This window comes from Pipra filicauda, unplaced genomic scaffold (assembly GCF_003945595.2).
Source record: "Pipra filicauda isolate LSUMZ 115617 unplaced genomic scaffold, ASM394559v2 scaffold121_size3267253_pilon, whole genome shotgun sequence".
Taxonomy (NCBI): Eukaryota; Metazoa; Chordata; class Aves; order Passeriformes; family Pipridae; genus Pipra; species Pipra filicauda.
The window spans coordinates 969,277-996,260 of NW_024103674.1; the positions used below are offsets into that span (position 1 = coordinate 969,277).

Here is a 26,984-nt window from a genome sequence, read left to right on the forward strand (position 1 = left end):
TTTCTCTTTAACAGACCTTTATTAGCAGACTGTTCCCTACATGAAGAATCCGAGTTAGATTTGCATTATAACAATTTGTGGTTACAGCTACAAAGATGGTTGTCATTTTGCATTGATTTTTGCATTCTGATATTCATATTCTCATTAGGCCACACTGGTAGGAAGGAGCCACTGCAGAATTTATGACAGGTCTCAGGAAGAGGGGGGTGGAAAAAAATCATCACTAATCCAGATTGGTTAGATTTCCAAGTGGCTGCTATTGACAGCACTGAGAGTTAAGGCAGAGCCTCACCTAGGAGACTCTCCATGAACCACCAAAATCTGTCCAAAAAAAAGCAGCTGCTGAGTGCTAGCAAATCCTTCTCCAGTTTCTCATACACATCTCCACAGTGTCCTCCTGCATGTGGTGAGCACTCACTCAGCAGCAGGGTCTTCTGATTCAGCCTCAAAGCACTGATTCAGCTCATGTCCAAGTGCAAGTTTCCTTCCACCTCTCTGGAAATGTGTACTGTCTTTAGTCCCTGAGATTTCTCTCCTCCCCCCTCACCTAAAAATTCCCCAAATTGCTCTTAATTAGCTGTTGTGACATCCAACATACACAGACCTTCTACTTCCCAACTTCAACCATCCACCCAAAGCCTTTCAGCCACGCACAGAGGCAATTCCAAACTAAGGCAAGCCTCACAGTGCACCCTCTCCCCAGGCTTCTGCTTCCTCACCTGCTCCCTTCTCTCCTATGGCTTCTTGCTACAGAATTTCTCTGGGCTGAGGTCCTCCAGCAACAACCCCAGATGTGGGAAAGGCAGCTCAAGCCCCACAGGGAAGGTACACGAGTGACTTTAGCGTCCCTCCCCACGACTCAGCTGTGTGATGTGAGAGAACTAATAGAGAACTTTTTAAAACAGGAGAAATATAAGCACAGTAACAATATTTAAACAAGTCTATAAAAATAGTCTGACATAACTCTGTTCAAATAAATACAAAATAAATATGCTTTAAGCAGTAAAACAGTGGAATGCAACGCTGGTCCATTTTGCCCAAAATGAAAAGTTGAATGAGGATCTTCCAGGCCTCAGAAGTCGGATCCTATTAACTAAAGCAGCCCATAATGCAATCAGAGAAATTTTAAAGCCATCTCTTTCCCTTAGCCTTATGAAAAGCACCCTTTGAAAGACGAGCAAGCATGTCTTCAGGACTGAAAGCCCACCTCTCCCAGTGACAACCAGCCCCTCTCCCTAACACCCCTTCCCACAGCGGACATTCCTGACTTGGGGCACCCATGGAAACCTGAACATCCATCTACCAAGAGGTCTAAAGAGAGAAATAGCAGCGTAGGCACGGGGTTTGGAAAAGGCCCAACAGCTCTCCTTGGCACCAGGCAGAATGGAATCGAGAGGTCCATGCAACGCTGCACAGGGGCTCTCACGTCGTGCTGGGAGCACAACTGCACAGGAGCTGTGAAATATTGTGTTTGTTCACTAAAGCCATGCATCACGGTGCCGGTCAGCCCAGGGCTCTCCTGTCTTCCCCTTCCCAAGCCCCTGCTGAGTATAAGACAAGCCAATCCCGGCATGCAAAGGATACAGGCATGCAGGCTCTAGTCTGCTGCTTCTTGTTAGTAAGTGCATCTTGTTAGTGGGTTTATGAGACACACTTAAACCTATAAAAAATAAATAATTCTAATTCTTCATCAGGCTGGCTTAAGCAACCTTCAGCCTGACTGGATAAACCACTGCCCACCAGCCCTCCAAACCAGTATAGATCAAAATTACATTTCATGTCAAGTCTTGGAAGCAGAACATGAATGTCTCCTACCCAAAGGAATATTTGTAAACATTATAACAAGCCCGGTGTGGCAGCAGCTCCTACACAAGGTTTGTACAAATTTAAACAATGGGTAGGAAGTTAAACAACTGAATGGAAAAAGCAGCTGTCTGAATGGAAAAAGAAGCTCTTTCAGCAAGTCAGAAGGTGCTCATCTGTAGGCAAACAGCTCTGTACAGGCAACAGGCTGAGGGCAGACCTGTAACCCAGATCTTTGCTACTCTGTCATACTGCTGGGAACTGACCTCAGCAACTCCTGCCCTAAGATTCTCTCAGGAGTTCACCTCCTGGTCTCCCAAAGGCCCAACAAAAAGGACCACGTGATGGTTTATGTGGAGCTCTGAGTAGCAAGATGGCAAAGGACACCAGATCCTCCCCTCCCCCTTACTGACTCACAAACAATCTGGGATTTCACAGCTTTGCTTAGTCAGCTTAGTGTCGACACATTCACAGAATGAGAGATGGCTTATACGTCTTGGGATTGCATCCCAAGATTTCAGAGTTCAAAGTCCTCAGCATCTCCTGGTCACCGTGAATCCACGCCCAGAGTCATCTTCAAGTTCTCATACACCACATAGCTGATGCTCACAGCTGGGATCACCTTCATAAAGTTCGGCGCCAGACCCCGGTAAAGCCCAAACGCTCCCTCTGTCTTCAGGATGTGTTTGAACAGTCCCCTCATTGTCACCTCGGGAGCACCCTCCACTGAAGCTGCAACAGGGAAAAACACGATAAATAATGCAGCCTAGGTGGTGAAAACATGTTAAGAGCAGTTCTGGGTCACACGCTTCCAGATGTTCGCAGAGCAAAGGTGCTTTGTGGGGGACAACATTAACTTCTCAGCACACCATGGCCATGCTTGCACATCACCACTATTTTCTCAAACTGCTGTACAGACACCCTTAGCCAAAACTCCTGATCTAAGCAAAACAGAACCTCTGTCCTGGAAGTCCTTGGCCCCAGTTGTTGAAGGGCAGCACAAAGTCCACTTGCAGCATCACAAACAGCCCACGGCTCAGCTGCACGGGCCCAGCTGAGGCTGTTGTCACAATATTTACACTACAGAACCTTTACCCTGCTCAGAAACCATGCCAGGAGTTCCCACTGCTCCCAGTAAGTTCTCACCTTGGGCCTGCATGCGTGTCCTCACGAGAGCCAGTGGGTAACTGGCAAGCTGTCCACAGGTACTGGAGATGGTGCCACAGGCCAGCAGGACGAAGACCCCGGGGTCGGCACTGTTGACGGCATAGCGTTGCAACCAGGTATTCTTTAGTGTCTGGAAGGAACAAGCCCAAAGTTAGCAGTGAAGAAACAATCAAAAGAATATCACATCTCATAAAAGATCCAGCTTAAAGGCCCAGGAAGCTACGTGCAAGCTCAGCCAGAAGCACAGGGCTTCTCAAATCTTTTTAGGCTTCTGCTACTGTAGCGCCCCTGGGAAAATCTCTTTTTTAGTTTCCTGCTGCAATTTTCTCATGAAAAGAAACAAGTGACCATGCACGATGCTGACTATGGTTTATGAAGTAGAATCATTGTATTGGATTATCTTTTAGGCCATTTGGGGTAAAAAAAAAATCCATTTGTGCCCCGTAAGGCTGATCAGGAAAGCTTTGATAAATTAATTAAAGTCCTGTAGTGACTGAAGGTGTGACAGTGATAAAGCCACACAAGCAGCACAGCTCTATAACAATAATACATAATGTAACATAATATAATAATTTTTAGTTTGAAGGGTTCATACCTCATAGACTGCCAGGTCAATACCAGCATATGGAATGATTCCCAGCATGTTGGGGATGTAGCCTTTGTAGAAGGCAGACATTCCTTCCTTTGTAAGGATGTTTTTGGCACAGTCCAACATGCCCGAATATTGTCCTGTCTTCCTTAGAGCCATCCGTGTTTTCAGAACCTGGGAAACAAGAATAAATACTAAGAATAAATACAAGAATAAAGGCCTAAAGGACAATCAGCAGGAGACAAACGTACAGACAATGTCATTAAGAGCATAGACAGCCAGGACAACAGCAGTGTCCTGACAGCAGTACTTGATATCACCTCCAAGAACCCATCAATTATTACAGTGCTGGTGTTCTACCCACATTTTCCCATCCCTGCCCTTGCCACGAGCCCCCCTGGGCTGGGCTATCCTTCCTCACCTCCATGGGGTAGATGCTGCTCTGTGCAATGGCCCCAGCCAGAGAACCAGCCAAGAGCCGCTCGTGGATCCTCAGCATCTCCTGGTCAGTACCAATGAACCGCTTGATCTGCAGAAGCCAGAACAGACAGACATTGAGGCTCCATGACCCATCTCAATCACCTCCTTCTTCTAAGACTGTCCTTCTGCACACCCTTCTGCAGCCAGACTTGTCTGTGCCCTTGTGCCCTTTCACTCACCTGCTCATAGGCCATGAACTTGATGGCCGATTCGGGTGCGATCTTGAGCACGTTGATGCCGTTCCCTCGCCACAGTGACCTGGGACCACCCTCCCGGATCATCTGAGTGAACCCGCCGATGATGCACATGTTGTTACTGCGGGAGGCATGGACCTGGGAGGGAGAAGCAAGCCTGGATTAGTTCCAGTCCCGATTACGACAGCCCTACGTTTTTCCGTAATCCAGGGACAAAAGGGCGCTTTTTTATTTATCCAGAGATTTGCCAAGGCTTTAATCCCTCCCAGATAACTACTACAATGGGAAAGCAAGATTCTTTTCTTTTTTGCCAAGTCTAGCGTTAACTAATGAATCTAATCAATATCTCCCCTCTGGAATGGGAGGAAAGGTTAAATAGGCTGTTTTTTTCCCATACCTAACTTAAGATCAACTACCCATCAACTTCTCAGCTGGTTCACGAGCAGGTGCAGTGACAAAGCAGGCTAAAATCAAGATCTTCTAACTCTTTTCTAATACTGAGTACAAGCTCTGCCAACTCAACACCACATCCACTTCAACTCTCATGGCCTCAGGGGCCTCTCAAGTGAACACAGGACTTGAACTTGTTTCACCAAACCCCAGCTTTTCCACAAAGCTGTCTAACTACTGACAGTTTTCACATGTCTACCTCTCAAAAGATTCTCTGTATTTTTTTTAGTCAATGAAGAATAACTTTTTAACATGGCTTCAATCCCTCAAACAATCCAAAACGCTTTCAAAAATGGCAGTATAAGAGCTTAACCTTGGCCACAGTGCTGTACTGTGCTGATGAACATTATCATCTCCTAGGCATCCATGAATATTAAAGGAATCTGCTGAGGTGTTCAAACAAAGTGGAACTGCTCCATCATACCTGCATGAGCACTTTCAAGCGGTCCAAGGGAGCTGTACAGGTTCTGGACACGGCACCTGCACCTCCACCTGCAACCAGATGTCTCCACCACATCCCTGTCTGCCTCTCTTCCACTGTGAACTCATCAGGGACAGTCAAGTTCTCTCCTACATCAAAGATCTGCAAAAGTAGAAGGTGTTGAGAAATGCTTCATTGGCCAGTGATTTTGCTAAAGTTTTACTGCTCTTTGTCAGTGTAAAGTGTTGAAGTTCTGAATATGCTTATTCCAAGCCAGCAGCTTATCTACAGCCGTTAACTGCTGTGTCTGGCCACAGGAGCTGCCACTGCTACACAACATGTCACAGGAGGAAGATTTCTGTCCAAGAACCTGGCAACTGCTGAACATTTGTCTGCATCAAAATACCATGGATCGTGGTTAGGAACAAACCGACCAGCTGCAGGCAGCTGCACGGCAAAAAGGCTGGACCTTTCTGGAATCTTCCAAGCTCACAGCCAGTTAAACCTCATTACCTACTATTCACACACAGAAATATCTCCAGGAAGGATGGCTGCCTGTGGAATCAGTTTCTAGTTTTAACAGGTCCTGAACCAGTCAGGGCTGGCCAGTGGCAGGAGCTCTCAGAGCTGCCAAGAGAACACCCTCACCTCCCTGAAGAACATGCAGTTATCACTTGTGCCTCCAGCTGTGCCAGTGATGGGTGGCAAGATCACAGGACAGGAAGCAATTTAGCTTCCAGGGCAGCTATGAACCATGAAGAGAAAGATAGGGACTGTGATAGCTCCTGGGGAACAAGAAGTTGGGCAAAGACCAAGACTTGCTGCAGAGGAACTATTTCTTACCGTGGAGTGCTTCCAGTACAGGATGATTTCAGGAATGTTCTCCACTGGGTGCAGCAGGTGATAGTCTCGCCACTCATTCCAATCAATTGTCATTGTCCCATTTTTATCCATGCTAAAAAGATTTATCATCAGATGAGTACAGGCTCCCACTGGGTGACAAATTCCTCCTCCCCTTCCCTTTGGTTATTCAGGCTTACACCAAAAAAAGCTTTGCAAAGCAACTACTAAAAGACTTCTAAAGAGACACAAGACAAGGCTAGAAAATCTTCTATTCACCAGACACAGAGGGCTCTCTTTCCTCCCCTCTCTCTCCCTTCTAACCAGCCCACAGCAGTAGTTGGACCCCCTCTTATCAAAGTTAGAGACATAACTAACACTAAAGGGAAAATTATACTTACTAGGTGACAGGACCCCAGAAGTGTCCCGTCCTTATTCTGACACACAGGCAAACAGACAGAGGGAAGGTAGCAGAGGAAAAAAAGAGGAAAAAACAGCACAAATAAGTGGTTGTTAACATGTTAGTGCCACATGCATAAAGCACTCGGCATTTCCAAAGAGCAACTGCACGGTCCCTCTCCAAAGCAGCAAGCTCAGGGCAGCAGGACAATCAGACAGGGATGCAAATAGCTCAGATACAAGCACTTCCCCTCAACAGGTCAGGGAGAGACTCTGACAGTAACTCTCCATAAAGCATTATGACTTTATTATGTCAATTCATGGGGGAAAATCAAAATTAAAAGTAATAGGAAAAAAGGGAGGAGCTGAAGTAATTGGAAAGTGTGTACAGGGTAAAAAGAGATAGGTGTTCCACGTCCCTACATTTCTTTCTAACCCCCTCAACGTAAAACAGAAAAACCAATGGAATCTTCACCTCTTGAGTATTTTCTCAGCCTGCTGTTCAGAGATCTTGACTCCCAGGTCCCGCAGGGACTGTACAATCTCCTGGGCGTCGATGCGGCCTGCAAAGGTCAGCCAGTGAGCTCAGGTACATGTATGACAAGCTAACACAGGCACTTAGTCCATTCATGAGCATACTTACCATCATTCTTTTTATCCAAACTCTTGAAGACCAGTCTCAGCTTCTTTTCGTGGTCTTGGAGATAGTGAACAAATTCCTCAAAATCCAGCTGTCCATCCAGGTCCTTGTCTCCAGCCTTCACAATTTTCTGTTCAGAAAACAGTAAAAACCTGTCAGTCCCTTTGTTCATTCAGACAGGTCAGCCCTTTCTTCTACCATATTTAAAGATCTTTTCCTACATGACTTTGACTTTTCCTCCAGAAAGTCAACGACAGAATTATAATTCCTCAAAGAAATTTGAGCAAAGCAGTAGCGTAGAAAAGTCACCTGATTCCAACTGTCTTCCAAAGTTCACTATGCAGGCAGAATGCCTCATGCTTTTATCAGGGACATTCTGTTAGTGTAATGTGTCTGATCTCAGGACTGTATCTTAACACCTCACAAAGCCCTTGTGAAGGTTCTTGAACTAAGTATGAGGCAACAGATTTGCATTAAAAGTGAATCACAGAACTCGAGGTAATAAAAAAAAACTGAACAGAAGGAATTTCTTGCCTGCTACGATCCTTAGAGAAGTAAGCTCCCTCTGGCAATAACTAATTCCAACCAGCAAAAGCCTGTCCAGGTCTAGTGAACACAGTCAAAGATAAAAACCCCTGTGAACTGGTTTAGGCACCCTGAAGCTATTTGCTTTAATTACACAAGTTTCCATGAGATGCATATAGAGCAAGAAAAGGTTCTTAGTAGGACAAAACTAAAATCAAGATCAAACTGTGCCAGACATCTAGGACAAGGTAAATGACTAATTAACTCACTGCAGCATGAGGCAATAGCCCATGGACTGCCCTATGTAAGGGTATATGGCTGCATGACAGGAGAGGTGATCTCCAGACTGCAAGAATGTGGCTCAGGGAGTTCCTATTTCCCTTCTTGTTCAGTCACTTGCCTTTGACAGCTTTTAAGTCTTTTTCAACATCAATCAGTGAGCAACACTAAATGAAGTATGATTCAATCCACTGCATCACCCAAAGTTTTGTTTCAATGCTTGTAACATTTATGTTAACAGCAAATGGGTTGTCAAGGAAGCTCTGAGCTGAGATCAAACACTGAGTTATCCCTCCATTCATCAATATTTTGTTCAATATTCAGGCTTCAACAGTAATAGGCAAACCTAAGCTTACTGTGATATCTCCTCACTCTATGACCACCAGTCCCCTTCACAAGCCTTAAGTCTTTGTTTCAATGCCATTTTAAATTACTTCAGTACTAAATAATTTGCTATTAAAACTCTCTCACCCACTAAGTCCTGTCTCTTTAGCCTTAATGCTATGAGGATTATTCCTAATCACTTTCTGAACCTTAAATAAGAAAGTGCTGTCCCAGCTGCCCTGACCCCCGAGGTATGCCCAGTATTCCCAACATGCCATTTATCATATGACTGTTGTAAAGTTCAGATACGACCTCACATTCAACTTCTGGGCTAAATATAGACCAACACCCCTCGTCTGTCAGCACACTGGGCTTGAACAGCTGAATCAGGGCTTCCCCTCTCACTGGCAACCCCCAACCAGTTGACAGGCATTAATAATTTGGAGGCTCTGTAAGAGAGATGTGACTGTGCAACTGCTCCTGCTCTCTCAGCACACCCTAACAACCGCAGAGAGGTGCCACGAGTGATCAGAGACCACAGGCAATAAAAGCTTTGCTCTGCTCACCTTCCTCCCCCACAATCACAGAGCAAAAACACCGCAGGCCTGACCGACAGCAACCCACAACACACGTGTGAGGGGGGTGGGAAAGCCAAGCATCTTCTCCAGAGATGTGAACAAATATCTGCCTGCAGCTCTTCGCCCTTAACAGCAAATATGAAATCTGGTCACTGACAGCTATTTTGGCCACAGAAGTTCCTGTGGTCACCTGCACAGCCACAGCCCCTGCAGTGCTGTGGGACCTCACACACTTCCCAGCTTGCAGCATCCCATTTATGTCTCTGCACAAAGGTATAAAAAGCCTCCCCAGCTTTGCTGATCAATAATCAGCTCTCTGGGCTGACAGCCTGGTCATGAAAAAGAAGTAGCGACAAGATGGATTTAGTGCATCTCCCTTCCGAAGCAAAAGGTTCTTGCACAACCTCCCCCAGCTCAGCCCACCCACCTCTGGCTGAGTCACTCACACAGACCCGCTCTCCTGCTCACAGCACAAACCTGCTCTCCTGCACCAGCTTGAGCTGACACTACATTACACACCTCCTGTCAGAAGGGAGGCAGGATGCAAGAAGAAGGAAAAGGAAGAGGATGTGGAAACGTATCTGAGCAGACCAGTTGAAGCAGCAGACTGTAATTTGGAAAACCCCTTTCTCTATTTAACTCACATCAAATCAGCTGGTTTAAAGTCTTGGAGGCACCGAGATCTCACCCAATTCAGAACAAAAGAATGAGAAAGAAAAAAGTCCACTCTCCACTGCTTCAGCAATCCCTGCCAAGGAGCATGAGAAGTGTGTCCATGCTGTACTCAGTTATTACAACAGAGCCATCACAGACTTCTCCCCCTTCCAATCAGCCACTCGGGGTGTAGAGACCACCCTTCCATCACTCCCTCCCTCCCATTCCTCCCTCGGGGCCATACCTGCTTCCACTGGCGGTAGGTGGAGAACTCCTGGGAAGGAATGAAGAGGCTGAGGCGGAAGATGGATTTGAGTTCGGCCGGCAGCCCCTTCGACTCAAAGTATTCAAACTCCGTCTCCCCGAGCACCGGCACGTACAGACAGAGGCAGAGCATCTTTCTGAGCCCCAGACTCAGCTGCCCTGCTCAGACCCACCGGGAAGGAAGGGAAGTAAAACTGAATGATTCCCCTCAGCTAATTTCAGTGCGTAGTGGAAAGGAAATACCAGCAAGTCTCATGACACATGCCTATGAGCGAGGCTGGCTCCGGCGGGATTGGCTGCACAAGCCCTGCCCTTCTACTTAAAAGGGAAGCCGGGGCTGTACAGTCCCACCCATCTGACACAGAGCAGCCACGTGAGGTGCTCCCATTGCTCAACACCTGACTCCCATTAACACAGAACCCTTACATCACACTCACCACCAGTTAACTCTTACTGGGTGTCCCTCTTAGCTCAAGAGGCTTTGGCCAAGGGCCAGGACATTCACTTGCTGTTCCTTACATCCCCATCAGTCTTTCCTGATCCTGTTCTCGCCTCTGTGGGGATTTACACAGGCAGCACAGTAAGGATCAGTCTTGATCATAACCTTTCCCACCATGCAACACAGGAGAACTCTCATTGTCTTCCAGAAAGTTCTTCTAAAACACAGTAACACCAGGATGCCAGCCACTTACTGCCTTCATACACGTTTAGGATATCCAGCTTAAGCAACAGTCTTGAAATTCCACTTTTACAAGGTTACTTTGCTGTACCAGAGTTGATTGGCTTTGTTGCAAGTTCTCCTAAAACGACTTGTGTCAGCTAGGAACAGGCAACCCCTGCACATCAAGATCTCTCCCCTCTGCAGCACTCCAGTGTTACTAACACAGCAGCAATAAAGCCTGTGGAGGTTTGTCATTGTGCCAAATACACAGAAAATCACCCAAATCAAGGGCGGGCTTCAAAACAGCCCCAGCTGTTTCTAAGCCTCCTAGCTAAGCATCCACACAGCAGTTACACCAGCTTAATATTTTCCCTCCTCTTCCGACCACAATTAAACATTGCAGTCAGATCTGTGCTAAGAGAAGTGGCACGGGCAGAACAACATTTTCCAGCTTCTACCCTTGACAATTTAACTGCTTTGCAAGCGAGTTCCTGAGGTCTCATTAGGAGCAAGCCAGGCTGGAGGGAGCGTGGCACAAGCACCATTTAATGCAGATATAATTACAGGTTTCTGAGCATTTAGTGGAGTTTGATGTACGGGATAATACCAAGCTCACCAGAGAGAGTACCAGAGTGCAAGAACGCCACTCGGGACAGAATTATTGATTGCTAATGTGAATTGTAAAATAAAGTTATAGTCTTGATATTTATCAGAGAGAAGCTATCACACAAAGAAGATGCAGGAAGCCATAGCCCATAACCCAAACTCTAATCCTGTCTGCACCAGAAGTAACACTGTGTTTGCTGAACTGGTTCAAGCCAGCCCAGATAACAGCTTTCGCCACCACTGCGGACACAACAACATTTTCTGGTGTTTGCTGTGTTCAAACAGCCTGCTTGGCAGAGCAAAGTCCAACCAGCACTCCCCTCCTCAGGCCCTCATGCACAGGGGGCTCTTACGTCTTTGCCGTGGTATTTTGTTCTTTAAAGCAAAGCCAAGGTCTGTAATGAGTTGTTTGTGGAGCTGCATGTCAATCACACAAACTGGGAATATTTAATCTGGGGCTTTATGTCAAGGATTTTTTTTTTTTTAAAGCTTAATGGATCATGACCCACAGGGACTCAGTACCCTTGAGAGTTGTGGCCTACAGTCTCCTCTGCCCTCCCTTGGGCACCTCACCAACCATGGCACCGCTGCCACGTTACCTAACCGGGCTTAACCTACTCCCTGCTGACGTCTCTCCACACGAAAACAAGATCTTCTCAGGGATTCCAGATCCTCTTAAAGATCAGCTGCAGCAGCTCACTGCATGCATGCCAACAGCACACCCCAGCCTTCCCACCACTCTCACTGCAAGCAGCGCCCCAGTGCTACATCCCCCCCACTGAGCAGCACCAAACACCTTCAGCAGCCTGACCGAGGCGAGCAGAGCAGCTCCCCCCCAGCAACAGGTACTAAGTGAACAAATCTAACTCAGATTTGCTCCACAAAGCCTCAAGATCCTCAGCAGTCCTTCCCACGAGTTGCCAAGCATCACTATTATAGCTGCTTGGCAGCTCAGTTGCTATGCCAACATGATGCAGATTTTCCTAAGGAACTCTGTTTGGAGTTGGCAGCTAGAGACAAAAGGCAAAAATCGGCACATTTTAGGAAAAAAAGCCCTACTACCTACGTCATAGGAAAGGAGAAAGCTAATGAGGTTAAAGCTGATTTTAAGCAGGGTATTAATTACAGGACAGCAAGCTAAGAAGGAGAGACAGATTACGAATGAAGTTTATACCAGCAATTCAGGTTATAATGACAAAGGGAGCTTAAACAAGCATTAAGAAGTTTTTAGATTTCACCTAAAAAAATCCTGGTAAAGCTGGAAGTACTCAAAAGCCAGGCAGCTCTCCAAGGCTGCAGGGATCAGCACTTCTGGGACATTAGCATGGGGTCACTGCCCAAGTCTCAGCACACACAGAGCTAGTCCTGCTCTCCCAGCCCCTGTGGGCAGCACACCCAGCCCAGGGCTTCAGGCATGAGCTACGGATAGTACATCCCTCATTAGCACTGTCTATTCCTGATCAAACCAAGGACAGGGCACAGAGCACCAAATAAGGTCACTCCTCCCTGATACTTCTACCAGACACCAATTCTGCCAATGAAGCCATTTTTGGGTGATGTAGAGCCAGTCTGGCCGATATCCTCTGCTAAAGGGAGCAGTATCTGGGTTTGTCTACCTTCACAGCTCACTGTTCTTGTCATCAAGGAAGCTGCCAACTCATTTTCATTTTATTTATAGGATTTGGTTCTTCTTTAAACCTCACGAGTTACCAGTTTCCATACCCTGCCATTCCAACACTAACCTTTCCAAGTCATTTCTACTCTTCTAGGCATCTGCTTCATCACTGATTTACTACATCAGCTCCAGAACGTACCTCCCAAAGGATGGAAAGATGCAGCCATACAAGGAGCAGCAAAGTATGCTGTTTAATTTTGAATTTACTTTGCTAAAAAAAAAGTCTCTAAAAATATCAAGTGCCAGCGAGCGTCACAGTCACATAACATCCTCCTTCAGAGGCAAAACAGTTCCTGGGCCCCAGCCCTATTGCTCGAAGGTTTCACTGGGTTCTGCTGACTTGGTTTCCTCTAATTTCTAGAAACTAGCTTATAATTAATTGGACGGTACAGAAAGTCCTCAAAAACACAGAGAGTATGAAGGAGGGGAGTTAATAATTTAAGAGACCCCAGGAGAGTAAAGAGGTGCAGCCAGCCAAAGCTTTGCAAGGGAAAGGACAGAGACCAGGGACGGCAGACAACACTACGCAGTCTTTGACACAAAGGTAACCAGGACAGGTGACCTGTTCCACTGACAACACGCAGATCCAAAGTTACAAGTCCAGATAGTGACATCAGGGGCAGATTATACGTCTCTCCTGTGTACACACATCCGGGGCAAACACAACACATCGGCAATCAGTATTTTCTTCCACGTTTGCAGAAACAGCCTCATGTTGAAATCGTTACCTTCAGGTAAGGTTCTCTGAGGAGAAACACACCAATGACAAGTGGAGATTGAAGAGCCAAGGCCAGGAAGCCCCTCCTCTCAAGTTTATTGATACATGGCAATTCCTTAACATCAGTATCAGGTGTCATATTTTTTGTGGTTTTAGCAAATAGGTAGTTACAGGTGTTTTTACAAAACAAAGTGGCCTACCAGTCAAGAGACTGCTCCCAAGGTCACAGCCAGCCAGTTGCTTTATTATCTCTCCCTAAGGCTGTATGAGACTTTTCCCAACACTTCTCCTTCAGACAGGTAATTAGAACACTGATATCTGATCAAGCACAAACAAGTCATTGCAGCTTAACAAGTTGCTGTCCATCAGCAGAGCCACAGTGGCTGGATGCAGCATTAGCTGGCCTGAACTGCAAGGTAAAACATATCTGCATAATCCTCAACAGAAGAGCTTTACGCTGTGTTTTACTTGACAATCAGGGCAGGCTAAAATTACACAGTTACAACCTCCTGGCAGATGGGCAGTTACTTCCTAAGATGCAACAACTCCATTTTACCACATCTTTACCCACTAGGTATTTCTCCATTAGCCAATTGTAGGGTTCCTATGCAGTAAAACTTCCCAGGGTCACACAGGAAAGAGGAGATTGGTATCAGCTTTCAGAGAAAGCTTAATTTCTAGGTGTGAACAGATGGACTCTCCCTGACTGAGGGACTATTATTCCCTAGAAGACACCAGAAATTTTCAGCCCTACACTTGCAAGGCTTTCATCACAAGCTACTTCAGTTCAGAGCCTCTGTCCTTCTTCAACCTCTGTGCACCAAAGTCCTCCTCTTCTCAGGACGCGCATGCTCCTTTTTTGGAAGGAGATGCACACTGCTAACTGCTAAGGATAGACATGAAGGCAAAAGTCCCTGCAGATTTTTCAGTCTGATTCAAGCAGGGAGTGGCTTCTGCTCCCCGGAATGAGAAATGCCGTCCTGTTTCCATTCAAAACAGCAGCAGAATAGATATTAAGCTCCTCTACTTAAACCTGTACGTCCCCCATTTTAAAAAGAAACCTTGCAGCAACAACCACACCTGATTCCCTGTCAAATAAGCTGGATCCTGAAAGTCACACACCCTTGCAGCCCTTCAGCATCATCCCCAGCTCCCACCTCTAGCAGGGGCTATGCCCAAGTCGTTCTCCCCTAATCCCAGGTCACACCCTTGTTCTTAAACCACATGTAGTCAGAGCTGACTGCACCATCCTCAGGGGAGACGGACAGCATTCCCTCCCCATCATAACACACCAGAACCGCAGTCGGCCAGCACTGTGCTGGAAGCCCCAGCACTAAACTAAGCAGCTTTTGTTCACCTCCCCCCAGACAAAGCCTCACCATTTATTCTTTGCCAACTGTGCGCCCCCACCTCCTCCCTGCTCTCCCATCCCCTGGGAACTTCCCATCCTCACGCAGATTTTAGTCTCTCCCTTGTGCCACCCGCTCCCCAGAGACAGGCTTTACTCTCTTCCGGGCTGTGCCATTCAAATAATACAGCCAGTTACTCATTTGCCCAGAACATGCAAGTTTTACCAGAGGCTTGCCAAATTACCAGAGACTGACTCAGGAACATTTTAGGATCTATCCGATCCGTTGCTGGTCTCCAGTGCAGGGGTGGGACTCACCACTAACCTGCATTATCATTCCCTGCCCTCTCAGTCATGTTGCTAAGGAACCCTGGAGACCCCACACACTCCTTCTCGCCCCTAAACAGCATTTTTTGCCCACTTAGAACATCATGTTTGGAAGGTTAGATCACCTCCTCTCTTCGGTCATTCCCCTGCCCCCCCTTCCTTTCTAACAGGCACACCCTTTTTCCTGTCCCTCTCCCCCCTCCCCAAATTCACACACACACACTCCAATTGCAACAGCCCTTCTCCCACAGACCACACACTCGGCTGTCATGTGCACCAACCCCTCCTCAGGCCCCTGGATGTCCCATTACCTTTGGAAAATGCTCTGCGGGTCCAACCACCAGTAGGATAGTTGGTCTCCTTTCAGTGGGATCAGTCCCTCTGTCCTGTGTCTTCCCCAACATCTTTGGCCCTTTCTCCCCGGGGCCTGGAAGTGGGGTGGTGTTTCTGGCCTCATCCTCTTTTTCATCTGCAGGACCTTGGCATATGGCCCTGGGAAGGAAGCTAGACAGAAAATGCCACAGGGTCTGCAGCATTGCTGCTCCAGCGAGCATCCCGGGCAGGGAAACCCTGCGCGCTCGGGAGCTGCCCGCTGCCAAGGATGATGTGACTGCACTACCAAGCACCCCCAAGACGGGAATCGGCACAGCAGCCAGCGGGGAGGTTCAACCCAGCGACTCCACAGGCTCAGAATTCTTTACAGACCGCTCCTGCGGACGCTTCCTGCCTTTTGAAATTGCTGCTACTGCAGTCGTGCCTGGCCTGACAAGCAGCTCATTGTACCAGAGCCTCAGAAATCTGATGGCAACAGACAAAGCACAAGCCCCCTTGGCAAGGAGACGCCGAGAGACGCTGAGCTTTGGAGACGGCTTGGACTGAGAAGCCGAGACGCTGCGCTCAGGAGGCAAAGCTAAAGATGAGCTTCTCAGAGCTGCCAATGGAGCGGCGCGTCCCGGCTCATCCCGGCGGCACGGCAGGGGAGCGGGGAGGCTGAGCAGCGATGCTGAGCACCCGGGCTGCGTCCCCACTGCAGCAGTGCCCAGCCAATCCTCGCTCCCAACGCTGCGGAGCTCCGGAGCACGGCAGCGCGCGCAGCCGGCCGGGAGCGCGCCCCGGGCCGCCCGCACGGGAGCGCGCCCGCGGGCACGGAGGGCAGCCGGGTACCCAACCCGAGCGTGGAACACACGGCCCCGAGGGAACGGGGTGGCCCGAGGGATGTGTGTACCCGCGTCTGCAGCCTCGGCTGCGGCTCTTTGTTAGGGCGGCAGATGGCTGTGCGGAGAGAAGCCGGCTTTGCCCAGCCACGGCCGCATTAACCTCCAACTGCACTCGCTCCCTGGTCTATTATAGTCTCATCCGAGCCTACAATAGCTCTTTGGTGCTGCATTGTGCTGCTTCCCTTGGCGCCCAGCGCAGCACAGCGACGCGCCCACACAGCGTTTACGACCATTCATCTGTGCAGGAGCTGCCCAGCTCTGCTAGGACCAAGGCTAGGACCAGCCAGAGCAGGACTACGAGTAGGTATCAATATACAGGCACAGATACCAATATATTCCCTGGATTTCTGCAAGAAATGCCACGTTTTCCTCTCTGCTGCCCTAGCAGCAATTGCTCCTCCACTGGTGAGGACATCGGCCTCCCACCACAAGAGTCAACCCACCCTGGAGGAACCCAGCAGCATTTTCCATCTTACTTCGTATTCCCAGGTTCTTTGCATCCACAGACAGAGGGCACTGCACGCCTCACTTCCAAACTATTATGACTTTTCCATAAGTTTGGGGGTTTTAACATGCAGGGAAATGAGTACAGATCACAGCTTCCATCACTCAGGGCTCCCTACCCACCGTAGCAAAGCAAGATCCACGGGGAGCAAAGGATGTCAGTTTTCAGCTTTTAACTTTTGAGAGTGATAGACTGCAGGACACTTCTGTTATACAGATATTAGATGTGAAATTAAGATCCAAAATCTGGAAGGTCTGCAAGCTTTAAGTAGCCAATCTGCAAATAAAGGAAAAACACTAAACATCACATTTGGCAACTTGCTAAAGTTGAATTCCTGTAATCGACCTGAGTAATGGAAAAAGTGAGAGACAAGCACATAGCAGACATCACATTAAAAAAGAATTCTTCTGCAAATACACCAGAATTACTTAGGAAGAAAAAAATGCTCTTTAATCACAAGGTCTACAAAGAGTACGCAACAAAGTTTTTTATCTTAAAACTTGACACATGCCAAAAACTAACCACATAGAAAAAAATTTTAAAAATTCAGAGGCAGTAACACTGGGAGGGGGGTGTGGGAAAAGCCCTGCCCCTCTCTGAGGAATGGCACAGTCCAGCTCTAGTTGGGATGCAGTCAGAAGCCCAGGCTCAGGCACAGGCAGAAAAGACTGAGGAATTCTTGTCATGCTTCAATTATCTTGAGCTGCTGCCAGTCATCACAACTACAAGCACAAAAGTTAAACTACTTTCTAACACGAAGTGAATCACATCCTTTAGGATGACATTTGAAAAGTTTTTAATGCTCTCAAGCCAGAAGAACAAAGCAGATTTTCTGAACTGGGCACGGTTCTTCAAAATCAGCTCCTATTAGCCTAAGGCTGTGGTTTCACAAGCAGCTGTGAGCTAATCTGAAGCTTACTGCCACTAAAACAAGTCATCTCACACATCCACATAAACCCTGCGCTTACCTTGCTCCCCTGCTCCTCTCACAACCTCATTAAACCAGCCAAAAATTACAGAGCTTTCTGCTGGGGTAACCAGTTGAGGCTACTCATGGACGGGGTCCAAAAAAGTGTGGAAAGGGCATCCAAGCTGCCTGTGGCTGCAGGCAAACTGCCCCACCATTCACAGAGCTACAAGCCATGATACAGAAGGCAAAGCACCCATGTGGGACTTGAGATTTGTCCTCTGTGGTCACTTAATACTTATGAGGTCCCATTAAACAGTTGATGTTACCTGACACTACTGAAATTACATGCCTGGGGTGCAATTATAGCAGAAACTCAGCAATGCTTCCTTGGCCTCTGTCCTCACTAAAGGAAACCTCAGAGGAATTCTGCCACCACACTAATTCACACAGCTCCTTGAGAACAGACAGACTTTTCTAATCATATTTAGGAAAAAAAATTATTTTACCAAGTGGGAAATTTTATTAGGGCAGAATAATAAACCTAGTAACAGCAGGATGATTATAGCTAGAGGCAAGACAACTGCTCTCCTACAGGGAATTTGTAGGGAATTATTACCCTACCAACACCACCACAAAGCCAATCATTCACACGAGAGAAAAGATGCAATAAATACCGTGAGTCCCGCCTGAAGGGTGACACAAATGAACATATGAGGAGCAAGAATTCACTTTTTCAAGAAATCATGAACACCTAGGCCACAGTAAAACAGCCTTCCCAACCTCAGCTTCATTAGGAGACAGCCAGCCCTCCAACTCCAGCTGTTTGCATGATCCAAACCTGGGATTTAAGGCAGAAAAGCAGGAGGGCTGATCTGAACGCTGGCTCTTGGCCAGCACACCAGTCACTGGGGACAGAAGGCGCCTGTGGCAGCTGGCCTGGGAGTCCTACACACCAAAATGGATAGTCATTAGATAGCCTGAGGAGACGCCGACAATAAAGTTCTGTAATCTACCCAAATGGAGACAAAACAGAAGGGAAAGAGCAAGAGAGTGATGTGTTTTGCTCAATTAAAACTATTTTCCTTAGTACCACAAGCTGTCAGAGGGAGATTTTGTTTAAGCCACAGATTTTTGTTTAATCCAAGTTATGTTGTATCTTCTTCAGCCACGTCATCAGGCTACATCTTAGTACCTGTTAAGTCTAAAACTCCAGCTTTCAGACAGGCAGTTGCCTTTTCCAGGCCGGTAGTACCAGGCAGAAATTCAGACTTTTGCTTTAAGATGGCTTCTAGAAGACTTTTTTGAGTAAATGCACAGCATTTTCCCACAAGCATGTGAGCCTTGTCACCGACAAAGAGCTAACATGTGAAAAATGTGAGAGGGAGGGCAAAAAGGGAGCTGTGCTGGGAGCAGTGACCCTTCTCCTCCTCGGCACAGGAAGAGCTGGCACTGCAGTCGCCGTCTCCGGTTCCTCAGGTGACCCTGCAGGAACCATCCATGACTCACCTCCTTTGGGAGCTCCCCTGGAAGCACCCCAAGGAGCACTGCTGCCCTCAAGTGTGTGTGCGTGTCACCCACAGACAGCACCCAGTCCCCCAGCTGGGATGGGCCACCATGACTACCATTACCTCTTATCTTCTCAAATGGAATTTCTGAAAGAGGAAAACATTAAATACTTCAGACTTTTTAGAGAGACAAAGTTAAGCCTGCACAGTGCTTCTTAAGACACAAAATCTAAATGTCTTGGCCACTGCTGCTTAAATAATTAAACTGTCTGGTGACATTCAAGTAGGTTCATATATTAAGGTGACACAGCATAGCTCAGGGAACACTACAAAGAAACCCAGGTCACCTCATTACAGAAACCCTGGCACAAGCAATTAACTATCCTGGCTGATACATTCAGGCATCCAGGGGCCAGAGCCAAGTACAGAAATACAGACAGAGCTGGCCAAGGAGGGGGAACACACAGCCATTGACCAGAACAGCAAGTTCCACCAAGGTCGTATTATATGAGGAACAGGGATAGACCAACAGACTAAGGGCATCCTTAGTACTTCAAAATTAGAAAATTAACTTCTTGCTGCACCAGAGAGTTAAGAAGGAAAAGACCCAGTGAGAAACGATGGCCCTGCAGCAGCCCAGGCCCAGGCTTGCCCTCACACAGTTCTCCTCAGGCTAAACCATGTAGGTTCACGTACCAAACAGCTTTGCCTTTCCAAGCAGCTCATGATCTAAAAATTTCAACAATTTCTCTTAGAGCAGAATTCCCCACTATAAGCCACTCTAGCTGCCAGAAGCTCCCCTGCAGCTCCCGACATGAGCTGGAAAAACTAAGATATCTTGGCTGTCTCCCCACATGGACATGAGTTATCACAGCTACGCTTCTCCACCCGAGACAAAGACTGGGCCGTCATTAAACCGTGCTCATGTCCCACATTCGGGGGACAAATATAGCCATAGGACACGAACAAGAACAAAGACTCATTTACCATTTGCTACAAGTAGGTCTGTAGGAAAGAACTCCCTCCCCCTTCTCCTCCTCCCTCCGTGATACAACATATCGTGTTGTACTGTGTGCAGCTGAGAGCACAGGGCTGCAGCACCATCATTTTTTAGGGCTCTCAAACAGGAGACCAAGTCCTTATTATGATTTTGATGTCATTTTATTAACAGTTATCAACCATTTAAGGGTTCTGCTCAATATTAAGCCAGATTCATTCAAAAATAAAAATTAAAAGAAACAATAAGTATCCTGAAGTCTGGAGTTTTTTTACCTGCTGTTATCTCAGTAATCTGACAACTCCCTGAGAGGTGGGGGTTGACTTCTTCTCCCAAGCAACCAGGGACAGGACAAGTGGAAATGGCCACACGCTGTGCCAGGGGAGGCTCAGGCTGGACATCAGGAAGAATTTCTTCACTGAAAGGGAGGTCAGGCATTGGAAGGGGCTGCCCAGAGAGGTGGAGTCCCCGTCCCTGGAGGTGTTCAAGACACAACTCTACCTGGCACTCAGTGCTACAGTTTAGTTAAAGTGGTGGTGTTTGTCAAAGGTTAAACTTAATCTTGCAGGCCTTTTCCAACATTAATGATTCTAATAATCCAGTTGTATGAGAATAAGGAGACATTTCCACTACCTACCAAGGTATCAAGCTCTGGTCACTAAAGAATGCCCCACAGAACACACGTTAAAAGATCAAAGCACTGCTGCATATTCTACACAGGCACATTCAGCTGCCTTGGATCAGTTTTGTTGTCTCATTTCACTCACTGGGGTTCCTACAGGTCCCTCCAGGGTTCAGAACCAACACCATCCTGCAGGAAGCAACACTGCAAGGCCACACCGGTGACATGCAGGATGCCTTTCTAGAAGAGACGCTCTTACATAACACTGACATTTAAAACTTATGTGCTCCAGTCAAAGTGGCACCTACATCTCCCAAAGGTCAGCCAGCTTCCTTCAGTCGTTTGCACCGCTAAAACAGGACAAAGGTCTCTGCTAAATAAACCTGAGAACCACCAGGCTTCTCCAGTTTGCTGCAAGGCTGGACAAAAACAATCCTGGAAGAACAAACATCCCTCGAGTTATATACCTGGTCCTGTACGTACATGAACATAAAGCAACACTTGCCTACTCCATAATTTTGTTTGTTTGTTTATATGCAAGGGAAACATGCAGGAGCAAGTTTCTCTTGTATGTATTTGCACCTAAAAATTGGCTTCTGACCTCCCCTTGAACACAGGGTGAACACACACTGCCCATTTCACATATTAATCACACCAAGGCAGGGCTGATGGCCAGAGATCCAAACTGAGAAAAGACTTTCACCGTGAAGGTGTGAGATTCCCTGCTCTCCAGCCCCTCCCTCCTCCTGCTGTCCCTGCAGGACCTCTGGCAGCAGGGTGCCAGCCCTTGTCCCCTGACATTCCCTGTCCCAGTGCACCCTCGGCCCAAGGCTCTCACTGTAGGCCAAGGCTATTTATGACCAACACTGAGCCCACAAGTTTCTCTTGTGCTAAAACCAACCCCTGTATTTCTTCTCAAAGCCTCTTCAGCAGCTGTCAAGAACTCATATGACTGATTACAAGGAGTTCATTTGCGTCATTAGCCTAAATCAGAGAAGGTAACAGGACCCAAAATTCACACCAACTCATCCACTCACCACAGATCTGAAGGCTTTATCTACAACTAAATCACTGACCTACAGTTCTGCTCTTGCACAAGAGAACAGGGCCTCCATCAAACCACACATTTCATAATTTACAAAGAGCAGCAACAGACCTCTGGTCCCTACAGACCCACAAAATATGATCTATTATGCTTATTATTTTAATAAACATTATTCATAAATGTGTGTGGAGTTAATTAACGTGTTTTTGAAAGCAATTTCATCCTGTTTTAAACCGGTTCACGGTATCCACATTCGTCCTTTGGGATTAGTAAGGAGATGGGTGGATGAGAACTTGTTGGCAAATAACTGCTGAAAGCAGCAGGAGGAAGGGTATCAACTGGAATTTCAATCTGTAACAGTGCTTCGCTTGTCTGATACACCCTTGTGTTGCTCAATCCTTCAGGATGAATTACAGAAGCCTGGCTAAAAGCTCTACAACTGCCCCAGCAGGATTCAAGACATACAAACCAGGAAGATGTAAAAATGCATATAGGTTTGGAGTTGTGTTGTGAGATCTAAATGTATTTAGGTTTGGAGAGATATTCCAGTCCAGATTATGGAACTGTATTAGAATTCTGCTCTTTTTATCATAAACAGACTTCTGTTACACGATAAAAACTCAAGTCCTCCAATTCCAGATGGCTGTGAATGGAAAACAGGTGAAAGCATGACACAGGAAAGAGTCCCTGCTGCTTTTGCCCCTTACAGCTGCTGAGAATTCCAGTACATTGTGCATGGTGCAACACAGAGTCCTCAAAAGTTCTGGAGAGTCAAACAGTTACAGAAATAAAGAGCCTGAAAGGAAGAATTAAATGACGTCATGACAGGAGATAAAGTATTGATCAGAAACAAGATTAAATATTTTTATGCTTGCAACTGCTGCAGTAGAAGGAATTTCTCAATCCATCCATGGAAGCACTTGCGAAAGAACTAACTGATCTGTTATCCCAGAATGGCACGTGTACAGCTGGAAGAGTCCACGGACACGCTTAAAAAGCAAAGTTGTTCAGAGGAAAGGCCTAAAGCAAACAGAACAGTGCAGTGTGGCTTTGCTTCTTTGGTACGTGGGAAAAGGGAACACCAGAACTTGCGGGGGAGTTTGGACAGCCAGAACCTTGAGATGAAAGAGAAGATACCAGGCTAAGAAAGAAGCGATGAAAGATTTCAGCAGAATGGGAGCTGACGTAGTTTCCCATGGGGAAGCTGATACCAAGGGAGCAATAGGCAGTCACATATATTAACTGGGGAGAGGAAAATATCACAAGGCCAAGGAGGATATCATCATTAGGGCAGAGCAACAGGACAAGGGTCATGTGTGCTCTGTTTCTTGCAGTGGAGAGAACTAGTCCCACAGAAGATGCTCAGCACCACCACAGAAGAGGCAGCTGCAGACAAAGTTCACCACTTCAGTGTGTCTCTAGGCAGCTGTGATTAATTCCACCAGTTCAGACTGTCTGGAACTTCAGCGGCAGAGATGAGTTTTTAGAATGGCACTCCAGCCCTGCAGTTAATCAGGATCAGTAGGAAAACAGTTATATTAGCAAACACACAAATATTACCATTACACATTCTTTCAACAATAGGACATCTCCAGATACAGAGCAGAAAACACAGTTCTGGCTCAACTATCTGTATTTCCATTAAGTCCATATTTCCAGTTCCATAAATCTATATAAAAGTCAGAAAGCAGCAGTAACAGGACACTGCCCATTCCAGAAGTAGATAGAATTTAGCAGTAAAAGACTATCCCTTTACACAGTAGAACAAGAACAGCTGTAAAAAAATTCTTCACATGGTTATTACCACTTTACTGCCCAAGCAAAGTGAAGTATGTGGATTGCTTCATGCTGACCAGTGCAAACAAACATTTCGTTACAAGGCTCACTGGTCTGGCACACTGTATTTGTCAAATGGTTTAAAGATAACAGCATGGGTAAAAAAAAAAAAATAGAAAGAAAGCACCGTTTATATAAGCAAATTCCACCTCAGAGGACATCTGAGTACAACCCCTTCTCTCCCCCACCACAGAAGGCCGCCTCTAAAACAGAAGGCAGCAATTTTCCAAGAATGCCACAAAGGGTTTTATCTCAGCAAGCACTCTGAAGCAGTGAAGGAGCCAAAATATTGCTCATTTTCTTTTCGAGTTCAGCCCAAAACTTATTGTTACCACAAAGGACTTTTCAGCCTACTGATGCAGGGAGATTAGCAGCTCGCAGCTGAGATTGGTGATAACCTCACATTACCAGCCCAGTGTTTTCTCCATCTGCTCCCAAAACGTTGGAAGGCAACTCCCGTATCAACTGTACTGCTGAATGGAAGGAAAAATAAAATGCACCAGGTAATTTACTAATCACAGGCAATCCATGTGATTTATGCCTAAACTGGGCTCCAAACACCATGGCCCGATACATCAAAAAGGTTTTTTATCTTGATTAAGCATTTTTCTTGAGCGTGACCTCACATTAGTTAAGCATCGAGGTGCCATAATTAGCTAAGGATGGAGCAGAAAAAAGACTGACTTATTAATAGAACTGCCTGGGAAACAGGAAGTTTATTTGATTTTCCTAAGAACCGCACTAGGAGGAAGCTTTCCAGCCAGCTCTCTGAGGGCTGTTCCCACATTTTTAACTGGAACTAGAGAGTTTTGGACTCTGCATCCTCGTTCTTTCTTAAAGGATGAGTTTTACCCTGCTAAGGGGATGCTCTGCCATACAAATAGTGCTTTGCAAACTCTAAGTGGTTTGGGTTGGAAAGAGAGCATTCAGTTCCAACCCCCTGCCATGGGTAGGGACACCTTTCACGAGACCAGGATGCTCAGAGCTCCAGCCAACCTGGTCTTGGACACTTCCAGGGATGGGGCAGTCCTCACACGATTCATCTAACCAGCCACTTCCCACACAGAGGAAGAGGAGGCAGAGGAACAATACTGACAGACAAGGGCTTCAGCAGAAAGACAGGATTGTTAAGCAGCATCCAGCCAGCGCTTCCCTTCGACAGCGAGTTCCAGTCCCCGCAGAACGAAGGTTCCTCTCTGCCGCTCCCATGGCGTGGAAAGCAAAGAAACTTCTCTGCTGGGAAGCAAAAACGCAGTTTGTTTTTAAGGTGCTTCCTCCCTGGGCTGGAGAATGTCAGGCTGGATCAAGTAACATGCATGGGAAGAGCAGGGAATGCAAACCCAGGCGGGCATGCAGGCGTGACACAGAACATTCTGGGAGGTGAGGGAGTTTTGCCAGGGGTAAGGGACTGTACCCCAGGGATGGCAGCAGATCAGTGTCCCAGGGCATGCACAGGTGATTGACGTGGTACAGTCAGATTTCAGTGCTAAAATTTACCCAGCAGAATATCATCATGGCAGTCGTGTTAATTTTAGAAACTAAGCCACTCATGAGACCACAGTGCCAAGGAATTCTCATATTTTACAGCAGCAACCAAAGAGAAATGTTAGAAGCTAAGGTGTTGGAGATTCAAAGTTAGAGAGGAACTAGAAACTCTAGAAAGGATGGGCATATGCAGATAAAGCACTCAAACTGAGGCGCCACTCCCAGAACAGGGAGAGAATATGAAATGTCACTTGAATTAAATATCTTTTCAGTGACTCAGAAGTTAAACTCTTCTTCCTTCCTGCAGGACTTAGGCACTGTGTCGTGGCACATCCCTGGATGCACTCATGTGTTTATCTCCCATCCTCACATAATACTGAGCTTTTTTATGGCTCTGCCACATAGACTACAAAAGACTCGGCAGGGGACAAACTGCAGCACTGAGGACAAGGCTATTGCTCTGATTAACAGACATGTAAATAGCACTAATTATGGTTAAATAGAGTACAATCATGTTGAACCTTGGAGTCCAGAACCCTCAGTGTACACAGAGCGGTGCGACCACAAAGGGCTTCTGATACTGAAAGAGAAAGCCAGTGCTGCACGTTTTGGTTTTTTATACACTCCGTGTGCAAACTGTACAGCACAGCAGCCTCCCTACACTTCAAGATACTTCCAGCCCCTGCAAACAAACGAGTCTGGCGTGCATAAGCCACCTCGAGCAAACCTGAGTAGCAACACTGTGCCAGACGGACTCATGTGAGGAAACGCGGTGATGCAATAAAATTCCTGACTGCAGGAACCCCTTCTAAAGGATCTTTTACTAGTTTAAGTCAGCATGCAAGCTGCCCTGTCCTCGGACCTGGCGAAAGGCCATTTCCTTTATGGTTTTCTTCCTGTCCAAGCAACAAGTTTTCAACCTTATTAACTGCGGGCAGTTAATACTGTACGTGCCTGCAGGGAGCGAGTAAACCGACTCCTCCGGGCTCAGTGTGCAGGTCGGCAGGGTCCCTTTGAGGCGAGTACCCAGAGGTGCCTCCCCGCTCCGTGGGGAGCGGAGCAGCGTCGTCACATCACACAGGGAATGTTCCATCTCGCTCAGGGCACACGCCGGTAACGGAAAGCGGGTGCAGCCGTGCCCCGCGCAGGAGCCCCCGCTGCCTCGGCCAGGCACAGCTGGAGGGTCTCCAGAGCCACCTCCCGCTCCCGAGACTCGCACGGAGCCAAGGGGGCAGCCCGACCCTCCCTCTCCCCCGGACCGCGGCACCAGAGCCCGTCCAGCCCCCGCCGCCCGCCGCTCACCAGCAGGTCCAGCTCGGAGCGCTGCAGCCCGAGGCGACCCAGCCCCACGGCCAGGTCGTGGATGCAGAGCGCGCCATCGCGGTTCACGTCGAGTTTCTGGAACAGCGCGCGGAGCCGCCGCTCCTGCTCGGAGGCCTCGCACAGCGACCGCCCGCAGGAGCCGCCGCTGCCGCCACTGCTCCCTCCGCCCTCTGCCGGCGGTGCGTGCGGGGACCCACAGGGGCAGAGGACGCCGCTGACCACGGGGGAGGCGAGGGATCGCCGCGCCCCCGGCATGGCCCCACCGGCACCTAGTCCCGAACGCCGCCCACCCGTCACGCCGGGGAACCGGCAAATGGCGCCGCTTCCGCCTTCGCGCCACGCGCCGCGGCCGCCACGTGACGCCTCGCGCCGCCCAATCACAGCGCCCGCCGAGCCCCTCGGGACACGCCCTCCTCGCGCTAGGCGGGGCGTGACGTCACGGGAGACGCCTTCGCCTCCGCCAATCGGGAGGAGGTGCCGCGGCGTGTCTTGTGTGTCGCACCGGGGGGGCGGTGCCAGAGCGCGGACCAGGCTGCGATTGGCTGAGCCGCCGGGGGAAGGCGGGGATAAGGCGACAGCGCCTCCAATCAGACGGAA

The 26,984-nt window shown here is 47.7% G+C and overlaps 1 protein-coding gene across 6 annotated transcripts; it reads right to left on the bottom strand.

Moving 5' to 3' along the window:
- SLC25A25 (solute carrier family 25 member 25) lies at nt 1-26,680 on the bottom strand. Of its 6 annotated transcripts, none has more exons than XM_039387547.1 (11): nt 26,367-26,680; nt 6,987-7,113; nt 6,819-6,906; nt 6,346-6,381; nt 5,948-6,059; nt 5,108-5,266; nt 4,219-4,371; nt 3,981-4,088; nt 3,566-3,733; nt 2,950-3,100; nt 1-2,535 (listed from the first exon to the last, which is right to left on the bottom strand). In XM_039387547.1, exons 1-11 carry the CDS (start codon nt 26,640-26,642, stop codon nt 2,351-2,353), a joined length of 1,563 nt encoding a protein of 520 aa, XP_039243481.1. In that variant the 5' UTR covers nt 26,643-26,680; the 3' UTR covers nt 1-2,350. The 6 variants fall into 6 exon arrangements, with proteins under 6 accessions (XP_039243481.1, XP_027585635.1, XP_027585639.1 ...); XM_027729834.2 differs by lacking the exon at nt 26,367-26,680 and adding an exon at nt 15,254-15,965; XM_027729838.2 differs by lacking the exon at nt 26,367-26,680 and adding an exon at nt 9,588-13,663.
- Nucleotides 26,681-26,984: the final 304 nt, after the last annotated feature.

Coding starts and splice junctions, on each gene's coding strand:
- SLC25A25 (XM_039387547.1), bottom strand. CDS start 26,642: ATGCCGGGGGCGCGGCGATCCCTCGCCTCCCCCGTGGTCAGCGGCGTC. Junction 6,382..6,818: donor GCTGAGAAAATACTCAAGAG/GTGAAGATTCCA, acceptor CCTGTGTGTCAG/AATAAGGACGGGACACTTCT. Junction 2,536..2,949: donor GACACGCATGCAGGCCCAAG/GTGAGAACTTAC, acceptor TCCCTGTTGCAG/CTTCAGTGGAGGGTGCTCCC.